This window comes from Empidonax traillii, unplaced genomic scaffold (assembly GCF_003031625.1).
Source record: "Empidonax traillii isolate 1590-97213 ecotype Southwest subspecies unplaced genomic scaffold, ASM303162v1 scaffold1869:size106678, whole genome shotgun sequence".
Taxonomy (NCBI): Eukaryota; Metazoa; Chordata; class Aves; order Passeriformes; family Tyrannidae; genus Empidonax; species Empidonax traillii.
In genome coordinates, this window is record NW_020957062.1 from 1 (window position 1) to 14,873 (window position 14,873).

General features: G+C 59.8%; 1 protein-coding gene across 5 annotated transcripts; it reads right to left on the reverse strand.

The window, feature by feature from the left end:
• Positions 1–224: 224 nt before the first annotated feature.
• On the reverse strand, positions 225–13,098 carry UBTF (upstream binding transcription factor). Of its 5 annotated transcripts, none has more exons than XM_027908877.1 (20): positions 12,964–13,098; positions 9,701–9,876; positions 9,344–9,427; positions 8,181–8,336; positions 7,383–7,447; positions 6,665–6,785; positions 6,065–6,175; positions 5,645–5,778; positions 4,910–5,051; positions 4,567–4,608; positions 3,696–3,809; positions 3,387–3,542; positions 2,820–2,975; positions 2,517–2,627; positions 2,342–2,430; positions 1,996–2,185; positions 1,699–1,746; positions 1,377–1,445; positions 839–985; positions 225–474 (listed from the first exon to the last, which is right to left on the reverse strand). In XM_027908877.1, the coding sequence occupies exons 1-20, from the start codon at positions 13,019–13,021 to the stop codon at positions 295–297; spliced, it is 2,349 nt and encodes a 782-aa protein (XP_027764678.1). In that variant the 5' UTR covers positions 13,022–13,098; the 3' UTR covers positions 225–294. The 5 variants fall into 5 exon arrangements, with proteins under 5 accessions (XP_027764678.1, XP_027764677.1, XP_027764680.1 ...); XM_027908876.1 differs by having other exon boundaries at positions 6,656–6,785; XM_027908880.1 differs by having other exon boundaries at positions 420–508; positions 6,656–6,785.
• Positions 13,099–14,873: the final 1,775 nt, after the last annotated feature.

The window sequence follows — 14,873 nt, forward strand, 5'->3', positions numbered from 1 at the left end:
AGGACAGAGTTTGCCCATCGCCACTCCCTTGCCCTCCCCACTGCAGCAGAGAGGGGTCCCCACAGAGCGCTCCCATCCCTCCCACCACTGCCCCTCAAGGGATTTGGGAAGGTGGAGGAGGAGGAACGCCAGGCAGGAGTCAGGAGTGAGTTTGCAAGGGCTCAGCTCGGGGATGCCGGGCGGGGGGGACGTGCCGGAGCAGCGCGCGGGGGTCCTGCCCTCACCTCTGCCACTGCCTCGCTACACGATCCGAGGGAGGGTACCCGACCCGCCTCGTGCCTCAGTTTCCCCCCTCTAAAGCCAGGGAAGGAAGAGGCGTGAGCTGAGACCAGCGAGGGGGTGGAAACACCTCACCTGTCCGGTGGCGAGCACAAGGCACGGACACGGTTTCTGGCCCCAGCGCCATCCAGCATACTCTGATTTCAGTTGCACCGGTGTAAAGCTTTGACTCTGGTGACTTACTCGGCATTCACACTGGCGCAAACGGAGCCGAGACCAGACTCAGTATCTCCACCAGGAAAAAGACAGGAGATTTTACTCTGCTCACTGGGGGCTCTCTGCACATCCCCCCCGCACCTCTACGTCCCGAGGCTGCTCCTGACTACGCCCCGCGGCTGCTCCTCGCGCCCTCCCCGGGAACACCGGGGGGATCCCGTTCCCCTTCACCTCCCCGTGTCCCCCCCTGCTTCCCGGGAGCTGCTCCGCCACGGTTCTATCTGAGCCCGGCTGCGGACGCCCCCTGGCCCTGGAGGAGGGTGAGGGGAGCAGAGAAAGTGCAATGGGAGCGTTGGGGGGCCCCCGGCGCCCTCCCCATGGCCTCCCCAGGCCACAGCCTCACCTCGTCCCCGTCCTCGCTCTCCTCCTCGCTGCTGGACTCCGAGGAGTCGCCGCCTTCCTCCGACGAGTCGCCGTTGTCGTCGTCATCATCCTCGTCTTCATCGTCGTCCTCCTCCTCCTCTTCCTCCTCGTCGTCGTCCTCTGACTCCTGCGGGCAAGGGGGGGGTGGTGGGTGGGCGCCCTGGGACACCTGAACCCATGGGTGCAGCGCCCACCCCATCCTTGGCCATCAAACTTTGGGTTCCTCCATCCACTGAACAGGATCAGGTGGTTCCCCACCCCACACCTTGATGGAAGCCTTTCCCCATTTATGCTGCAAATGGCCCCAAAAAGGCTCCCTGAGCGGGTGCCAGGGGGCAAAATCCATCCTGAATGGGTACTGAGCAGGGATTTGGGGAGGGCCCCGTGGTTTATGGTCTCGAGGAGACGGCAGGCAGCTGGAACCACCAGGGATGCCTTAAACAAGGGGTGTGGGTCCCCACAGAGGTGCTCCTCAGGGAAGGAGGATTGAGTGTCCCCGTGTGGCTGTTGTGACTCACCGACTTGGACTGCATCGTTGGTTTCATCTTGGGGTTGGGACCCCGGATCTTCCCTATGCTCTTGCGTTTCTGCAGGGAGGGGGGGACAAAACAAAACCATTTAGGGCTCAAGCTCTGGCTCCTTCCCAGTGCCCAGCCCAGAGAAAAATCCCACTGCTGAGCTGCCACAAGGGTGAATCCCACTTGGAGGGGCTCTCAGACCATGGCACATCCAAACCTCATGCAGGGCTGACCCCAGCCTGGCCCCAATCCGTTGGGATACCCAGTATACCCCCCAAACCCCAGGATAACCTCCCCCAAGCAGTGCTATGTGGATACTCACGTTGGAAATGTGTTCCTTGTAGGCAGCCCGCTCCTGGGGCGAGAGGCTCTGCAGGGACAGGGACACAGTCAGGGATGGGCAGACACCGAATGGAATGGGGGATGGAGCAGGGAAGGGCTCACAGGGCACACCCTCCTCATATATATACATTTTTATCCTTTTAAGTTACAAAATGTCATAAAGGGCCTGGAGATGGTGATTCCCGTGAGAAGGTTCGAGCAGAGACTATGCCAAGCATCATTCCCAAGAACAACCGAGCCCAGAGCACCCCTACCAGGCATCAGGCCCGGCACTCACCTTGAGCCAGATGTCGAGGTGCACCTTGTACTGCTTCTGCTGCTCCTCTGCCAGTTTTTTGTAGTGGTCCTTCTGGCCCTGGGAGATGCGCTGCCAGCGGCTGCCGATCTCCACCATCCGCTCCTTCAGCGGGAGGTGGTTCAGCTCCCCGTTGGACAGCAGCTCCTGGGAGAACTTCTGGTAACCGTTCCTGCACGGGGGGAGCACAGGGACCGGATTGGGACGGCGTGCACAGACAGCCCAGGTGTTCATGACCCCACTCCACCCAAGCCCACCCTCCCTCCTCTTGCAGCTGCTTGTCCCACCAGCACAGCCAGACCCAGCGTTTTGGATCCCGGGTACTCACATGGGGGGTTTCTTCGGCTCTCCCTGGAATTTCATTTTCTTGGCAGAGTTGGTGGAGCACGGAGGGGCCCGCATCTCGCTCAGCTCCCTCTGAGCCAGAGGAGAGAGAGGGGTCAGGGAGAGGGGTAACACCAGCCATAAGACACAGTGAGGAACAGAACAGGGCAGGGACCCACCTCGTATCGCTTCTGATCCTCCGCCGCTTTCTTGATCCACATCAGCTTCTCCTTCTTCTCCATGTTGTTCCAAGTGGCCTCCATGGCCTTCAGCGCTTTGCCCCGGTCGTTCTGTGCCACAGAAACACCACCATGCATTAGATGCACCCAAAATGCCCACGACACTCCACCCCGTTACCTCATCTTCCCCACGGCTCCCAACCCAAACCCAGGTGTGAAAGCCAGGGAGAAGGAACACAGGAATTTCCTGCCACTGGGAGTGATGATCCCAACCTCCAGCTACTTTCCCAGCCCACTCCTCACCTTAAAACGAGCCAGGTAGTCCCCGATGACGCTCTGTTGCCAGATCTCCTCGGCTGTTTTGGGAGACTCGGGCAGTTTCCCGCGCTCCTCTTTATCCGAGCCGTGTTTCTTCTCCGACTGCGCCTTCATCGCCGCCTCCCGTGCTTTGTACTTGGCCTGGGCAGGGGGCACAGCAGGGGCTGAAGGTGGGCACAGCCCCCAAACACCAGGAGGATGCTGCAGCTCCCCCCAGCACTGTTCCCACGGTAGCACCGACAGCCCCCCACCATGCCCAACACTGTCTCCGGACTGCTCCCACCAGGAAAACCACCAAGCCTTAAAATTGAGGCTCAAGGACCCTCTGAAGTTTCTTAAGCTGGTGGGTTTTGACCCCCCAGGTGATGAGAGGGAGGGGGCACAGCTGGCAGTGCCCATCGGCGCTGACACCGGTGCCTGGGTGACGCTGTGTTGCTCCGGGGGACAACCGTGCCCCTTGGAGCAGGACAAGGACAGGAGCATCTCCGGGGATGCCCAAGGGAGCAGTGGAGATGGGGATGGAGGAGGAGGAGGGTGAGGGATGGTACCAACCTTCTTCTTCTCGGAGAGGTCGTTCCACATGCGGGCCAGGAGCCGGGTCAGCTCGCTCTCCGACAGCTCCGGCCGCTCCTCCTGTAGCTGCTTCCGCTTCTCCTCCGAGAAGATGAACATGGCAGAGATGGGCCGTTTGGGCTTCTCTGAGCTGGCCTGAGGGGGGGGACAGGGGGCTGTGAGGGAGGGCAAGCCCACGGAGGGACTAAAGAACCCAGGAATGAAGCCCTCAAAGCCCCCCTGAGATGCCACAACCCCACCCCACACATCTGGCATGCGCTGCCCCCTCCCTCCTGGCGCTGCTCCCACCTTGCCGGTCTCTGGAGAGGATTTTTTGGATGCGGGACTCGTCGCCCCTTTCCGGTTGCCGCCCAGCATCTTCTCCTCGCCCAGCACCCGCTGCTGCTCCTCCTCGGGCAGGCTCTGGGTGGCACAGGGGGAGGGACATCGTTAGGCAGCCCGAGGCAATCAGAGAATAGGGGCACTGGAGAAGGGGAATTAATGCTGGTCCCAGACAGGACCAGCAACAGGCACTGCACGTGTACAGCTTGGGGGTCCCCATGCTGCCAGCCCCTCCCCACTCAACATCCCTCTCCCTCAGCTCTGTCCCCTTCCTGGCTCAGCCTCATCTGCTGTTTCTTGGTGGAAGCAAGGGGGGCAGGTGCCCGGATCTGGGCACACCCCTTGGGTTTTCCACCCCCTGCCCCTGCAGCCGCAGCCGGGGCCGCGTCACGTCCGCCCGGGGGATGGGGATGATGCTGGGGTGGCCTCGGTGTAGCTCCCCCACCCACGCCCTGGCGAGGGAAGGAAGTGAGAGGCTTTGCAGCCACAGCCACTGAGCACCCCTCTCTCCCAGCTCCAGCCCTCTGCTCACCTCAGTTCCCCTCCTGAACTGCAGGGCACAGCACTCTCTCCTCCAGCTCCAGCCCTCTGCTCACCCCGGCTCCCCTCCCAGTGCCCGCCACCTCCCAGTGCCCAGCTGGAAGTCACTGGGTCAGGCATTAGGATAATGGAAGATCAAGACTGTGTGCAACCATCTGCACAGTACCCATGGGCAGGTCCAGCCACGTTTTGGGGGAGCAGAGGGCAGCCCCCCATTTGACCCACCATAGCCCATGGGTAGGGTTTTCTCCCTTTCCAGATTTGGGATCTGATGGCCAAGCACTCCCACATCACTCACCTCCAGGAAGCGGAGCAGCTCGATCTCGTAGTCTTTCTTTTTCTGGAAGGAGATGTGGGGTTACACAGTGATCCCTCACCCCATCCCTGCCTCCTGCAGCCCCCAACCCAGCCTCAATCCTTTGGGAACCTCATGCTCCACCAGATCCACACATGAACTGGGAGACAGGATCACAGAAGGTGACCAAAGACCTCGGAGGGGAATCAGTGGTGCAGACAAGAACAGGGACTGAGGAAGGGCGAGGGGCTTGTTTCCAGGGAGATTTGTAGCCCAGGCTCTCCCATCCTATTGTTCCCTCCCCATACCTGCCTGTACCCCTACCTGCCCGTCCTTGGCCACTCACCTGGTCACACTTTTTGTGGTATGCGTCCTTTTCTTTCTGGGAGAGCAGCTTCCACTGCTGGCTGCACAGCACCATCCGCTCGGTGCTGGGCACGTCTTTCATGTTGGCCATCAGCTCTGCACAGTACAGGGAGTAGCTATTCCTGAAAAACCCACAGAGAGACCCAGCATTAGGGACAACCTGCCCCTGCAGAGCTGGAGCCCCCCAAGACCCCCCAGCTGAGCTGTACCTGCAAGGGAAGTGAGGTGCCTTGTGTTTTAGGTGAGCTGGGCTTGGATCACCCCCTAACCCACAGCATCATCATAAACCTCACTCAGGTTCTCCCTAAATGTGTATTTATTGTACATTTAAGGACTGGTTTAATGAGGTCATCATAGAACCATGGAATGAATCATTAAAGCTGGAAAAGCCCTCTAAGATGACTGCCACCAATTAACTAACACCACCAAGCCCACCACTAAACCATGTCCCTAAGTGTCACATCCACATTTTTTTGAACACTTCCAGGGACGGTGACTCTACCACTGCCCTGGGCAGCCTGTTCCAATGCCTGGCCACCCTTTCCCTGAAGAAATTTGTCCTGAAATCCCATCTAGAGGTCCCGTGCCTGTGCTCCCAGAAATGATTTGGGCTCCCCAAGCCAGGCAGAGCCCCAGCTCCCTCATCAGCAAGAGTCAGTGCCCGCAGAGGTGGCACAGAGCCGGACACCACGGCATGGAGAGGGACAGCACTCACGGAGGTGGCTTTGTGGGTCGCCCGTCAAACTTGTCCTTGAGCTGCCGTTCGGCCTTGGTGAGGGTGGAGCGGGTGATTCCCTCCTCGCTGATGTTCAGCTCCGGGTGCTTCTGGATGTAGTCCCGCATGATCTCCTGGAGGAGGATGGAGAGCGGTCAGAGGGGCTGCCAACCCCGCCTGCCCGGGGGCCGGAGGAGGAGGAGAGAGAAGCCAACCATCACCCTAGTCCTCTCCCCAGGGCTGCTGCTCCCTTCCCCGCACACGGCTGGAGGAGACAGGGCTCAGACTCACTAGGGACCTGCCAGGACCTGCCTGAATCCCCACTCTGGCTATCGGGAGGGGCTGGCTGTGTGTGGCCATGTTGACTCAGAGTGAATGTTGGGGCGAGTGTGGAGGGGACGGGGCGAGGCTGCTCCCTACCTCGTACTCCTTCCGCTGTTCCAGGGCCTTATGAATCCATTTCAGCCTCTTTTTATCCGAGAGTTGAGACCACTGCTTGCCCAGCGACTCTTTCACCTCCTTCGTGGTGGCCTGAAAACCCAAAGCCAGAGGTGAGGGCAGAGGGGTAAAATCCAAAAAAAGGAAAAAAAAAAAAAAAGAAAAAAGGAAAAAATATGAAAAAAATTGCCAGGCGTGGCCTGGTGTGGCCTGACGGCGCCCAGCGTGGGGCCGTGGGGGGGCTGCGAGCCGAGCTCACGGCCGGGGAAGGGGGTGCGTGGGAGTGGGGGGCATGGCCAGAGGTGGATGTTTGTGCTGGAATTCCTTCCTGCCCTGACTCAGGCTGTGGTCACCCCTTCCTGGTAAAAAGTGTTGGGGAGGGGGGTAGCTGTACCCCCGAGCCTCTTCCAGATGTGCAGAGCCCCTTCTTACCTCCGTCCAGGCTGCTGGGAGCTTCCTGTGGTGTCCTCCAGCCTATCCCCCTCTAAAATGCTTCTCTCCCTTCCCCCTCCTCTCCCCCAGCAGCGGGTCCAGGACCCCCCAACACTCACACTCGCACTCACTCCCACCCACCGTACTCACATCTGGACGCACTTTCAAGTAGATCTTCTTCTCGTGGTTGTACCACAGCTGCTGGGGGGTCTTGGGTTTTTCGGGGACGTCGGATTTCTTGGCATTCTGGATGAGATCCGGGTGGTCTTCCCTTTACCAGGCAGGGAGGTGGGGAAGGGAGAGCGTCAGGGAGGTGGCAGGGGGAAGGACAGCACCCTTAAACCTCCCTGCTAAGGGGCGACTGTCACTGTAGGGCTGAGCCTCCGTGGGTTCAGGTACTGGAGGGTCCCCAAATAGAGCATGAGGGGTTTAGGAGAGATTTGAGTATGTCTCTCCTTGGGGAGCATGAGCTACGTGCATCCCCAGGCTCAGCTGCATCCCTGGAGCAACAGCAGGGAACACCAGGATCCACTTGGATCACAGCCACCATTTTAAAAGGGAAGGATCTGGAGGATCAGGGCGGTAACTTCAGCTTTCATCAGTGCTGGTGGCAGGGCTCCTGTCCCCCCTCTCACAGGTCCTGACCCCCAGAGCACGACTGTTCCTCTGCTCTCCCCCTCATCCAGTCTCCCAGCCAGAGGGATGCTCTTAGGCACCTTCTCCTTGCTCTTTTTTTTCTGCATTCCTTCTTCCCTTCAAGCCAAAGCGCCCATCAGGGATTCCCCTGTGAGCCACATGCAGGAGGGGAGCCTGGATCTGCCTGGAGGGGCCAAGGGAAATGTTGTAGTGGGGAGGCCTGGCTGCTCACCTGAACCTCGCCAGGTTCCTCTCAAACTCCTGCTTCTCTCGCTGGAAGTCCTGGATGTATTTCATCTGGGGACACAAAGCCACCAGGGAGGTGGAGAGGGATGTCAGCACCGGGGAACGGGCAAGAAGATACACCCCTGTTTATCTGGCTGGGCATCCCACAACCCCCAAAGGGTCTTGAGGGCTCTCCAGCCCAGGGAATGATCCTGCAGCTCCCAGCAGAGGGTTTCCAGCCTGCCCAGGGATTCAGCAGCAGGGTATCTCCCCTCTTCCTGCATCTCAGCAGTTCTGGGAAAGAGGGCATGGCAGGACTTTGCGCCCTGGACTTTTCTTGGACACCCCAAAGTGAGAGTTGGGGCCCCCAAAATACCTGCCCAGGCTCTGGTACCTCCGGATGGGAGCAGATCTCTGCTCCCAGCATTGCCCAGAGCCTGTCCCTCTGTCCCCTGGTCAGACAGGGCGGCACAGTGGGGTGTGTGACTTAACCCCAGCCTTAAACACGGATCCACCCAACGGCAAAGCCACCATCCAGGTCCGTCGGGAAAAGACGGACCGACGGACAGACCCAGCCAGCCTCCACCCCACAGATCCTGGGAACCAGGACAGGAAAAGCCAAGGAAGTCTTACAGGTCTGACAGGACTAAATGAACACCTGGTTTCTCCCGTCAAGAGCCAGATTGAGCCCTCGCCAAGCAGAGGTTTGGGCTCTGCTGTTTTTACTGGGAGAGCTGGGCAGAGCCCAGCATGCAGAGGCACAGAGTGGGAAGGGGCTTGCTGACTCCCCCTTCCCCAGCAATACCTTTTTCTTCTCAGGAAGCTCCTTGTATTTCTTGGACAGGATCTTGGTGAGATCCAGGTTGCTCATTTCGGGGTGAAGCTTGGCGTACTTGGCCCGCTTCTCCATGAAGAAGCGGAAATAGGGAGTCAGGGGCTTCTTGGGGAAATCGGGGTGTTTCTGGGGAGACAGCAGAGTGGACACTGAGCATGGAGACAGGCACAGCCAAACCCATCGGCTCCCCCTGTCCTAGGGGGACCTGCCTCCATCCAGCCCTGCTGATGATCCAGCTCCCTGACATGGGAACAGCAGGCAAAGGAGGGGGTAACCACTGGGAACAAGGGCTCCACCAGGAACTACAGTATCCCAGGAGCAGCTTCCAGCCACCCAGAGCTGTCAGCACAGAGAGAGAGGGGAAACTGAGGCAGGAGGAGGGGATGGGACCCAACTCCCAGGAATGGAGCATCAGCTGTCCTGAGGCTACCCGGGGGAAAACATCACCCCTCCCAACCTGATGGGTCAGGAATCGGATGGCAGCTTCCATGAAGAAGCAGAAACAGGGAGGCAGGGGCTTCTTGGGAGATAGCAAAGTGGACACTGAGCACAGAGGCAGAGCACAGCCAAACCCACCAGCTCCCCCAGTACTGGGAGCACCTGCCTCCATCCAGCCCTGCTGGTGATCCAGCTCCCTGACATGGGATGGGGAAACCACTGGGAAAAAGCACTCCACCAGGAACTACAGTATCCCGGGGCTGGGACTCTCAGGAGCAGCCTCCAGCCACCCAGAGCAAGAGGGGAAACTGAGGCAGGAGGAGCAGATGGGACTCAGCTCCCAGGGACGGAGCATCAGCTGCCCTGGGGCCACCCGGTCCAGAGCACCACCCTTCCCACCCGGCAGGCCAGGAATAGGACGGCAGCTTCCTGGTCCCCCTGGAGCTAAACTTGGCTGCAGGCTGCCAGCAATACAGCCACCCATATTAAATGTACCCGGGACTTGGCCCGGGCCCAGCGCCCGCGGCCTCCAGAGCCTTGGGCAGCCGGACGCCGGGATTATGGGCAGTGAGGTGCCTGCAGGGGCTCCAGCGGCAGAGCCACACGGATTTGAGGTGCCACAGGGGTGACAGCCCCCTGTCCCAGGGAAAGGGGAGGTCGCCCTTTAGGGACTGAGCCGAATTCCTGCCCGATACCTTGAGCTTTTTGCCTTTGTAAGGGTTCTTCACGTGCTCTTCAGCGTCCATAATGAGCTCTGTGAGGGTCCGGAACTTCCTCACCTGTGTGGGAGTGAAGGGACACAGATGTGAATGGGGGACTGGGTAATCCCTGGCATGGTGGAAACACACTGGGTTTTATAATGTCACCCCAAAAAGACCCATCCCAGCCCCTCCAAAGGGGTCACAATGTTGATGGCAGCGGGATGGTGTCGGCACCAACAGCTGAGGGCTCTGGGAACTGAACCTGAACGATTCCAACAGCCCTGGGGGGGTCACCAGGACACTCACTCCCTGTCACAAAGCCCGGTGGGAGCCCCACGCGGTCTCAGTTACCTCATTAGAGATCTCCATCCACTTCATCTTGCACATCTCCCCCGAGAAGTCCTTGAAAGCCACTTTTTCCCAGTCCAGGTGGGACTCGGTGGTTTTGAACTTGCTCCCGTCGTTGGAGGGCAGGTTATTCTTCATGCACTCCAGGAGGGTCAGCATGTCCTCCTGCGACCAGCGGTCTGAGCAGCAGAGAGACGGGATCAGCAGCAGCCAGGGGCATGCAGCTTCCCTTCCCTTCCATTTGCTTCCTTTCCCTTCCCTTCCCTTCCCTTCCCTTCCCTTCCCTTCCCTTCCCAGCAGGATACCAGGACTACAGCTCCCAGCGTTCCGCTCCAGACCGCACGCCAGGACACGTAATCTCCACATGCTGCCCCTCGAGATTAAAGATCAAAGGGGACGTGTGGCTGTTTCCATCACCCTCGAGCAACTTTTCTACCGGGCCAAAACAATCCGGGCAAAGCTAGAAATTCCACTCGGTGCAAACCAGAGAGACTTGCTCATCCCAGAAAACCATCAGATAAGGGATGGCTCTGCTGCACGGGAGCAGAGGGCTATTTCCTACGCCCTGCGGAGCGAGATGGGAGCGATGAGTTCTCCAGACAAGGGGGAAACAGGGAAACCCACTCTCTAAGTGGGAAAAGATGCGTCCGGAGCAACGGGAAAAACCCCAGCGCTGCTTTCCCTGCACCTCGGAGAGCTTTGCCAGCACCTGGGCCCAGCTCCACCGTGACCTCTGCCAAGGTCAAAGCTCCCACACCACAAAGTGAGGGCGGGCAGAGCCTGGCACAGCCCCCTTTTCTCACAGGGGGTCCCTGACAGTGCAGGGGTCACCCCGACATCCCCCAAAATGCCAGGAGGAGCATCCCCAGCTCCCATAGGGACAAGCTGCTGGGATGGTGGGATGGGCACACGGCAAAGCCAGAGGCCCTGGAGCTGCCATGAGGCCAGGACACGCAGTAGCACCATGCTGGGACAGGCAGCAGGCAGGATATCCCAGCCCTGAATGCCTCACCCAGCCCCAACCTTGGGGCTGCTTCCTTGCCAGGGGAATTCCTGACTGCTCCGAGCTTCCACGCCAGCTGGGGAGCACAACCCCGGGTGCTCTGCAAACATGGGTGGCTCTGGGAATGCAGCAGGCCCCGGGAGCGGAAGGAGAGCTCCCTGGGGATGTGGGGATGGGCTGGAGGAGGAGCAGAGCCCTGAGCCGCTCGCCCACACGGTCCTTGGCTGCCTCATCCCGGGATGGGCACTCGAGCCCCGGGGGCTCCCCTGGTGTAGGACCGGCATTCCCTGCCCCACATCACTGGCAAGTGAAGATTGGGAGATTTGGAGCTGCCTACAGGACATCACAGTGAGATAGGGACAGTGGGACACAAGAGCATCTTTGAGGTGGGGACAGAGGGACATGGAGCATCCTGGTGAGATGGGGTCAGTGGGACACAAAGCGTCCCAAAGAGGTGGGGACAGCACAGTAGGTTATGGGTTTGAGCAGAGCACCTCTCCCCCTATCCTCAGGAATGAAATCAAGCTCCCAGAAACACCCTGCTGCAGACATTCCTCCAGCTGCAGCTCTCCCTCTGCTCGGATTCAATATGCAGAAAAAACACCTCCACGTCCTGCCCCTGCAGGGGTCTGGTGAAGGGCAATCCTCCCCAGCCCCCCAAATCCCAAATCCAAGCGAGGGATGTTACAGGACATGCAGGATCTGCAGCTGGGGCAGGGAGCACTGACCTCCCATCCCAATTTCCCTCCTGGACCTGCCAGGTTGCAGGGGGTCAAGGCAGAGAACAGTTTGGGATCTGGCTGGTTGCTTTAGTGATCTCATCAGGGACTAATTAGAGAGGGAAGATGGAAAGAGTCCCCTGGAAAGCAGGGAGACCAGTGGCTTGGGATGTGTCTCCATATTCCTGGCTCCACTCCAAAACATTATGAGGAGGGAAACAAGAGAGGAAACCCACAGTGCTGGGCAGGGATCAGAGTTGGAGTGGGCACCAATGCAGCCCCAAATTCTGTCTTCCTCTTTTTCCCATCCATTTTCCAGCTCCCTCCAGGCAATGACCAATGAGGCAGAACGGGGCTGGGAAGCTGGTGCTGACTTTACTTGCAGAAATCAGGAGGAATTGCCAAAAGCAGCACGGCCACAAAAATCCAGAGGGGAAGGGAAAGTGGACAAGACCCCTTCAAACCTGCTCCCTTCAAGCCCAGTGTCTCAGTGTTTCCCTTCCAGTGCAGAAACACCCGGAGACCTCTGGCCCTGCGTGAACCCCCCACCGGCAGACAGCCAGAATAACCACATCCCACAGGAATACATGAAAAACAGTGGAAACATCCCAAAACCCTCACTGGCAGCAGAGTGGGGACAACAGGGACCCCACACTCAGCCCCCCCATCCCTCTGTTCCCCTTCCCTCAGGCTAGGGTTTGTCAAAAAACATTGGAATTGCAGAGTTCACCCACCAGGATGAATGGGGTTGTCTATGCGCTAGGACCGATTTATCCCGCTCTCCTGGCACCGGTCGGGCCGGGTCTATATTGGGAAAGCTGCCCCAGTGTAATTAAATCCATCTAAAGTCCCGGAGAAGGACACGTGCTCCAGCCGGGTTCGCTCGAGGCAACAACCCGACTGCGGCATGGGAGGAAAATCGGGGGGACCCCGTGGGACGGAGGGGCTGGACCCCACTCTGGGGCCTTTGGGGGACCCGGGGAGTTTTTTGGGGGGTGAGGTGGCAGAGCCCTGCAAGCTGCCCTAAACAAACACCCTTCTTTTTTCCCTTGTTTTCCTGCCCCTTCTCCAATAAAAGCTGAAGCTCTGATGTCATCCCGGGGTCTGGAAGCCGGAGGCCCAAGGTAATGGCTCGGCTTTTAATGCAGCCCAGATGTGATGGGGGGGGAAGGCAGCACCTCTGTGCCAGCCCCCTCTTTCCCAAAGCCCCGCAAAACTCTGGTGCCCACAAGGAGCACCCTAATGCCAAGGGGCTGCCAGAGCACTGGAGTGTGTATCCGTGTGCTCACACATATGTGTGTGCGTGTTCCCCGCGGCAGAGCGGGATCGGGAGGGGCAGATCCTCGCCCCTCCCTGATCTGCTGGCAGTTGGGATCACAGATCCTCCATCCCTCCTCCTCCTCCTCCTCCTCCTCCTCCTCCATCCCTCAGGGAAAAGGGGCGTACGGAGGTTTTTTTATTATTATTATTTTTAAACACGGCAGCTATGTTCCCGTGGGAATGCCAGCGTGGTTGGGAGGGGGGGCTGCGGGGGGGGGGCTCACCTTGGTTTTTGGGAGCTGTCATTTCCAAGTCTGCAGGGCACTCGGCTTCACCGTTCATCCTCCACCAGCCTGTGCCCAGCACGGTCCCGCCGGCTCCCTCCTTGCCCGCTTCCCGAAATCACTCCCCGCTCGGCTCTGCAAGGAAAAGGAGACCCCTGCTAGGCATCCACCCCGACAACGAGGGGAGCCCCCGACTCCTGATGGGGAGTGGGGGGAACCTGACCTAGGTATCCATCCATCCCCCACACCCCGAGATGAATGCGGTGCTGGGATCCCCCCTGTGCATCCCTGAGAGGTTTGGAGGGGATAAAGAGGGGGTGCAGGATCTCAGAAATCCAGGAGGGGGGATCCCGAATGCTGGTGTGACCCCCACAGTGGATGGGGGGATGAGAAAAGGGGTGCACAGGCAGGGGAGAATGGCTCAGAGGGGTGTCCCCAAGGTGAAGGGGCAGGATCCTTGGGGATGCCCACAGATCCTGTGGGAGAAGGGTTCATGGGGACTCCCTGAGGGGGGGTGGGATCCATAGACCCAGGGTCAGGGGGATCTGAGCCAACAGGTCTCCAAGGGATTTCCCAAGGGAGTTCACTTCCCCCCCCAAAAATGGGGGTTTCAAAGGAAGGGGCACCACAGATCCAATAAAATCCTCTCTGGAGGGGTGGCATGCTTGGAGGGGGGTCCCCCAGATCCAAGGGAGCTGGGGGGGGGGGAATATTTGGGGAGCTCTGGGAGGCTTGGTGGTCTCCCAAGGAGGAGGACAAGCTGAGGGGGAGGTATTTCAATGGAGGGGCTGTAGGGAAAGGATCCCCTCAGATCCCACTGGGACAAATCTTATGGCTCCATGGGGAAGGATTACTCAGGAAAGGGAGGGGAGCAGGTGAGAGGCCTCAGTAGGGGGGACCCCAAAGCATGAAGGAAGGATGAAAGCTCAGGGGGATCCCCATGAGGAGGGACCCAAAGCAGGGAAACCCTGGAGGGCAGATCGGGCTGGAAGCCTCGGAGGATCCCCCTGAGGGACAGGCCCCAGGCCTGAGGGGAGCAGGCCCCAGGCCTGAGGGGAGCTGGGCCGGGGCAGGATCCCAGGGCGAATCCATGCTTGTGGGGGGATCCCATGGGCAGGGGGCAATCCAGGGGCTGCTGGTGGGGACCAGGCCCTGTGGGGACAGCCCAGGGGTACAGGACCCCCGGGCCCCAGGAGAGACTGGGGATCACCCTGGGAGGGATCAGCTCCCAGGAGGGGAAATCTGGGATCACTCCGGGGGGGTGCAGGCCCCACCAGGCCTGGGGGGGTTGGGGACCCCTGTGGGGGTCAGATCAGGCCCTTGGGGGAAACATATCTGGGACCACCTGAGGGAGATGAGCCCTGGGGGGGATCACCTGGGGGTGGATGTGAGGGAGTGCAGACCCCACCAGCTCCTGGGGTGGGGATTGAGCATCACCCAGGGGTGGATGCGGGATCACCTCAGGCTGGATGGTGGGGCTGCAGACCAGGGGGGATCACCCAGGGGGGATCACCCAGGGGTGGATATGCAGGGGGTTGAAGACCCACCTGCGGTGGATGCGGGATCACGTGGGGGATGGATGTGGGATCACCTTGGGGTGGATATGGCAGGGGTGCACGCCCCCACGTGCTCCCAGTATGGGAGTGGGGATCACCAGGGGGTGGATGGGGGGGGCGCAAACGCCACCAGCCTGGGATTGGGTGTCACCCAAGGCCGGATAAACCTTTAGGGGATGAGGGGGGGGAAATCACTCCAGGTTTGGATCAACCCCCAGGGGGGCGGATCTAGGACCACCCCAGGGGCTGGCTGAAGGATCGCCGCGGGGGGTGGGATCAAGCCCAACCCCCGGGGGAAAGGGGTGGGGGCTGTAGGGTGAACCCGGGGAATCTCCCGGGGGTGGGAAGTGTGTG